This window comes from Parasteatoda tepidariorum, chromosome 3 (assembly GCF_043381705.1).
Source record: "Parasteatoda tepidariorum isolate YZ-2023 chromosome 3, CAS_Ptep_4.0, whole genome shotgun sequence".
NCBI classification, from domain to species: Eukaryota; Metazoa; Arthropoda; class Arachnida; order Araneae; family Theridiidae; genus Parasteatoda; species Parasteatoda tepidariorum.
In genome coordinates, this window is record NC_092206.1 from 69,892,139 (window position 1) to 69,898,591 (window position 6,453).

At 30.1% G+C, this 6,453-nt stretch overlaps 1 protein-coding gene across 1 annotated transcript in view; it reads right to left on the reverse strand.

Moving 5' to 3' along the window:
• Positions 1-2,757: 2,757 nt before the first annotated feature.
• LOC107444056 (putative sodium-dependent multivitamin transporter) overlaps positions 2,758-6,453 on the reverse strand; it is a 19,203-nt gene continuing 15,507 nt past the window's right edge. Inside the window, exons 6-7 of the mRNA XM_043045347.2 lie at positions 4,821-4,956; positions 2,758-2,991 (exon numbers count right to left, since the gene is read on the reverse strand). Of these exons, the coding sequence (XP_042901281.1) occupies positions 2,773-2,991; positions 4,821-4,956 (355 nt within the window). The 3' untranslated portion in view covers positions 2,758-2,772. The remainder of the gene's footprint in view (positions 2,992-4,820; positions 4,957-6,453) is intronic.

Below are 6,453 nucleotides of genomic sequence, written 5' to 3' on the forward strand. Positions count from 1 at the left end.
ATATATATATTTTATGGTTCCCCAAAATATGGGGGATAACTGCAATCGAGGAAATATGATTCCAATAATTTGGGCCTGGAGAGCAATCGAAAGATTAGTCTTCTTATAATCAATCTTCCTTTTTCAATATGTCTCGAGAGCGTTTTAAGAGAATTGAAAAATGTTTGCACATAATTGCGAAATTCGTTTATCTAAACATAACTCCATGAATAGAACAATTTGTTATAATTAATTATGAATTTTAAATATTTTATTTAATAATAGTTGAAAGTTTTTCGAATTGATAAACATGCAAATTTCACGCCATTTAAAATAATGCAATTTTATATAACAAAATACAAAGTTTAAAGGAAATCAGTTGAGTATTTCCTGAGAAATCAAATTTTAAATGTCTGGCTTTTTTAATACTCAATTTATCAGAAACTATTAGATTAACTTTTATGTCTAATTTCGTAACTTAAAAGTGTCGTCTACAATAACTAATTAGTCTATTTGATGTCACCCCCACGGACCATTACGATTGAATCTTAGTACATGAAAACCCGAGCATTAGATCAAAAGTTATTTATTGCGATTCGCATTTTGCTTCTTTCTTTTACACACAGTCCAGCAAGATACGAAATTGCTACCATAAGAAATTAAAGGCTAGCAAGGTAGCAATGTTCCGTAAAGTGTATAAAATTTTCTCAACTTAATCACCAATTCGGAATGTCAATTTCACATTATTATAAATTTGGTTACCTATTACTCAGTGTAGGATTAAATAGGACGGTTTTTCAAAACAGATTTGAAGACTGTTGAAGTATATTCAATAGTTTCAATATCCTCTAGCCGTGACAAAAGAAATTTTTTTAGTCAAATAAATGGTTGGAATTTCATAGCAGTAGGGCAAATTGATAGTTGTGTAATTAGTTTTCCTCGGAATTGAAAGCAAATGAGAAATAGTTTTAAAAAATCAATTTTGCATAGAACTTGAGATTAGACTGGGGTTAAAATACTAAAGGTGCAAATGAGAAAGATATGTTTTTATAAAATTCTGTATTTGGTTATTATTTTCGTCAAAAAAATAATTAAATTGTAAATTATGATACAAGCTAGTCATATGGGAAATCATCAAAAGAATTTATGTCATTGAATTTATTCTTGTCAGATTTCCAGATTTTTCAAATTAGATTATATCATTTTATATGCCGCTAAACCTTTTCGATCATCAGCCCCCAAAAATTTTAGAATTCTTTTATCGAAAAAAATTTTTTGGAAAGAAAGTGAAAAAAAACTTACATCTTTCTTAAGGTATTTATATTTATTTTGAAAAAAGAATTTTTTTTGTGCATAAATCAGAGAAAAAGACGTGCTTGATGACAATTGGCTAGATTAGCAATGTCTGGTTCGTAATTTGTTAGTTTCAGTCTTAAATTGCCTCTGAGCTTCCCAATCAATTTGTTTCTTGTCTTTGTTAAAATAGAATTCACATGACTGAAGATATATTTAACCATGTATGAGCTTGGGAATATAATTAGGATAATCCACTTTTGTGGCGAATCGTTTGTTTCTAAGTTTAGTGTTAGGGCCATCTAGTAAAACGGAATTAGAATCCTTTTCCTCAACTCTGAGAATGAGTAAGACATCACGAAACAAAGCAAATTAGCACTGTAAAAAAAGGAATCTACTTGAACTATAATCTACTGGTACTATCGAGGTATAATCGACAGTAACTGAATTGTAATATCAAAAGAGTATTCCAAACGAAAACTTCATGTATTGCGTTGCTGCAATTTGCAATTTGCCTGCAATTGACAATTCAATAGCATTGGTATTCACTTATCGATCCCCTAGATCGAATCGAACCCTAATTATTCAAAATGGACACCCTGTAGGTCGATATCGTTCGCTTTGGAGAGGCCTAGCTTAGTCGAATAAGTAAAAAAATAGGCGTTAAAGTTAAAAGAAAATATTGCTCAAGTTTTGAAATTATAAAAAAAAATTGATGGACGTATAAAAAATCTAAAATGTCTTCTTATAATGTATACCCTTTTTAAACTTTTAATATATAATTACCTCTGAATAATGTTATCTAAAATAAACATGCTGTTACAATTTCTACGTTCTCTCTCTTGTCTGCTACTGCTCTAGCGCATTTCTTGACGTATTTAGATATTTATTTAGATATGTGGCGTAACTACCACTATAAATATTAAATACTAATTGTTGTTGTTGTTGTTGTCGTGTCTATGCTAGTGCAAAGATTAGAGTTTTCCAAAAGTCTTGATAACAAGGTTTGCAAGTTCTTGAGCCTGATGGCTATGGAGAATTTCGATGGGAGGTGCTCCAAGTTGAAAGAGGGAGCCGATAATGGCCTGGCAGTCAAAAACATGGTCTGGAGTTAGTTGCAAATGAGGACAGTGCTTGCACATGGGATAGAATTTTATATGGGTGCGTAAGATCTTCATGCCCTTGAAATGTCCAGTACGTAGCCTAGCTATTGTAGAGAAGAGGTTTCTTGGGCAGTTTTCTATACTAATTCAGTTGTATATAAGACTTGTTAACTCGATTCTACCTTAGCGTAGGTACCTTTTGATAGATGATGGTTGACATAGTCGATAATTAAATTCCCTCGGATATGCTTACAAATAGACACTTAAAGTTTACATAAATAAAAAAAACACATAAGGCAGTTATTGAAGTATGTTTGCACTTCTTCTTAGTACTTAATACTTTTGGTGTCCAGTCATTAGTTCTAAGATTAAAAAAAAGTAACCGGACTCAACATGTTTAATACTCACTTATAAGTTGAGCTGCAACAGTCAGTTTTCCTTCTGATAAGCCCTTCGCTAATAAAAATGGGCGTATTAAATCCTGCATCGTCACTGCTGTTAGTGAATTGACACACGACGATACAGTGCTTAAACAAGCACTAAATATTCCACAAATGCAAATACCCGCCAATCCAGAATAGTCTGAAAGGCTTTTCATCATAAAATATGGCAACAACTAAAACCAATGAATTACAAAATTAAAAACATTCACAATGGCAAACAATAATAAAGATCTATAAAAGCAATTTTAAAGATCTTGTGATAATTAGATAAAAAATAAAGTCAACCAGAGTTTTACCATCCTCGCTACCTCTTGCAACCCGGCAAACAATCAGTTTATATAATCCGCACAATGAAGAATTGTTCAGATCACTACGGAGAAATTTCTCCTCTTTCACTATATTAAATATACTAAACTAAATATATCAACTCACTATACTAAATATACAGATACTAAATATAGTAATCTAGAATATGTTCTTAAGCAATATTGTAAGGACACAAGAGGATGGAAGGAAACATCATCACGAAGAGCTCAGTGTAGAGCTCATTTTAATTATACATTCACACATCCATTTATCAATAATGAGTAACAACATAGCATTAACTAAAATAGAAAGTAACTTAATGTTTTACCCATCAAACTGATTGGGGTAAAAGGGAAAAATGGAAGGTTCTTGTAGCTCACCTTGCGTTATCTCACTCAGTTAGAGTCAGAATGAAGACTATTGTTATTGTTTTTGCGGATAGAGAGATAGCGCCATATGTTGCTACGAATTAACTATCAGTTACAATATTCTATGGTACTTAAACTAAAACTGTCTGACACTTCGAAAGTATCAGGACAACAAACTCATACATTGTCATAGTAACCTGTGACAATTATGGCAATTCTGTGCTGTTTTTCTTTTAATTTCCTTTTTTCCTATAAATTTCTGACCTTCAGGAATTCCGTCCTGTTGGCCATTGATAACTCATTTTATAAAAAAACACTCCTTTAGTTCTCGATCTCTCTTTAAACCTTTCATATTCGACCTCTTTATCCTAATTCAATCATACATATTAATATAATCTACTTTTAAATTTTAATCTTATTTATTGTATTCAATCTTATACCCTACGAATATCACCTTTATTTATTTATTATCATTTATTTTCCTTTCATTTTCATTTATTTTTTTTCATCACTCTCTCCTACTTTCTCACAACCTTTTAATATAATTTTGTATTTTATTTTTTATAACTCTCGCACGCCTTTTAATATTTAGTATTTTGTATTTTTAATAACTCTCACATGCGTCCTAACTTTTTGAAAGCTGTAATAAAGTTCTATAGTTAATGTACTGAAAATCGGTATCTCTCTTTTACATAAAAATCTACTGAACCTAAAAGGTAGGTGGAATGTAATCCTCTTAATTTTATTTCAAAAACTGAGGTTCAGGAAAAAAGAAAACATCCCTTATAAATAATACCATGTCGATATTTGCCACTTAAATAACATGGTAATATCATAAATTAAAATTAACAAAAATTTAATTACAATTAATTCTCTGTTGGTTTCTGACTCATACAATTCTAGAAAGAAACAAATAATAAACAAAATAGAGGCTACTTCCAATTAAAATATCATACAAATGCGATTGCATGAATACGTTTTTTAAGACATAGATTTTTATAATTAGATTAAATTTTTTGGATTAAATTGTGATCTACAGATATATTTAGATTAGATGCTAGTTTGAGTTTTCAGCACGGCATTGAAAATTTTGCGATTTTTTTCTAAATAGATTAATATTACTTTTAGGTAGAATTTCGTAAAACATCTTCATAGCATTTAATATGTCTCCATGATATTAATTATTAATTCATAAAATGTGTGACTTAAACGTTACTGAGTAAAGGTTTTTCTTAAAGTATTATAAAAGAAACAACACAGTTTCTAGACTGGCACATCTAGTCCGAGCATTTATTTTAAAAGTAATATATTTTGTTCCTATATCTTACCTGATCTCCATGATGAATAGGGTTGTTTGGTGGTGACAGAGGATCGCATTTTTCAAAATAGGCATACAGGACTATGCCTGTCAGGCAAATTAGTAGATGCAATGGAACACCAATAGGCATGCTGACAAATAAAGCTCTAGAAAATAAAAACAAATTAATCATTTGAACATTAGAATCGTTAAATTAAGTTCATTTAAAGAGCACCTCAAATATAGATCATTCTAGATACATATGAAGTCAATTATTGCGGTCCTTTTTAGTATATTATTTATTTATTTTTAATTTTGATGCTTTTTCCCTTGCTTGTTTCTCTCAACCTTGTTTTCTAAGCAGTCAGTTTCTATTTCTTAACAAAAAAGCTGACTTACATCAAAATTTAAATTTAATCAATTTATATGAATTCCTAAATTTTTTCTACTATTGAATCAGATTTTGCTTTTCAGTTTGGTTCACTATTCTATTGGAATAAAATTTAAATCTAACCATTTTAAATAGCTGCCATTGCAGTTTTTCCTCCAGTTTTGTTTTTCAAGACTTTATTTAGATTTTTGGTTACTATTTAAACCCATTAAATTATTTTTTATTAAGAGATCATTCAATTATATACGGAGAAGTTCATTCCAAACTTACTTCATTTTTTAAACATTGAATTGATTATTTTAATTGTTAGTGTTGCCTGAGCACAATTTCATGCAAAGCTTATAATGAAATTACGGTAAAGAAGGGTTTCGCAAGATTTATAAAAAGATATCAGAATATCTTCAAAATAAACATAGTTGATCCTGAAAACCCCATGTATTCAAAACTGAATCAGCATAAACTCATTTTTGAGAAAAATGCGTAGTCTCAAAAGTAAACTGAATGGAGTAGTGTATAAAAGACAAGTTCGTTGACTACGGCAAGATTGGAATTGAGAGCCCTCAAGTTCGTAGTAAGAAGCTCTAACCACTATAAATGCACACCCTAGTCCAGGAAGAGTTAGGAAGCTTTTTAGAGTGCACGAGGAAATAATACTTCATGATACGCATTCCATTCGATTAGAAAATTTTTAAGATAAAGCGAAGTAAGAAAATGTGAAATTAAAATCACCAATCCCTCGACTTAGCAATTGGGACCATATTTTCCAAATTATAGGGGAGAGTGGGGTCAATTGTAAAATTTTTTACTTAACTATTTTTAACTAACAAAAAATCCAATATATTGTTAGTATAAATTGACAGACGAGCAAAGTAGACTATCCCCTACTAGAAAAAAATACCTCATTTTAAGTGTTATTATATTAGTTATTCACAATTTTTGACAGTCGTGCACTTGTTACAATTGTCCCCACTTGCGGAGTCAATTGTAACAGTTCATAAATTCAACTAAAACATAGTTAATTATACATAATATCATAGTTGTGATATAGTTTTTTATTGATCAAAATAGTAGTGATATTTTAGGAGTAAAAATAATAATGAGCTGTGACCTAAAGGGTAAAACTTTTAACTTTAAGGGGTTAAAAATTTTATTTTATGCTGTGAAAGGTGACAAATAAAATAATGCACATGCAACATAATATAAATGATATAGGAAACTATTGGTGGTTCTTAAAGAGTTAAGTAATGGTTTGTAAACATAAGATTATTTATTT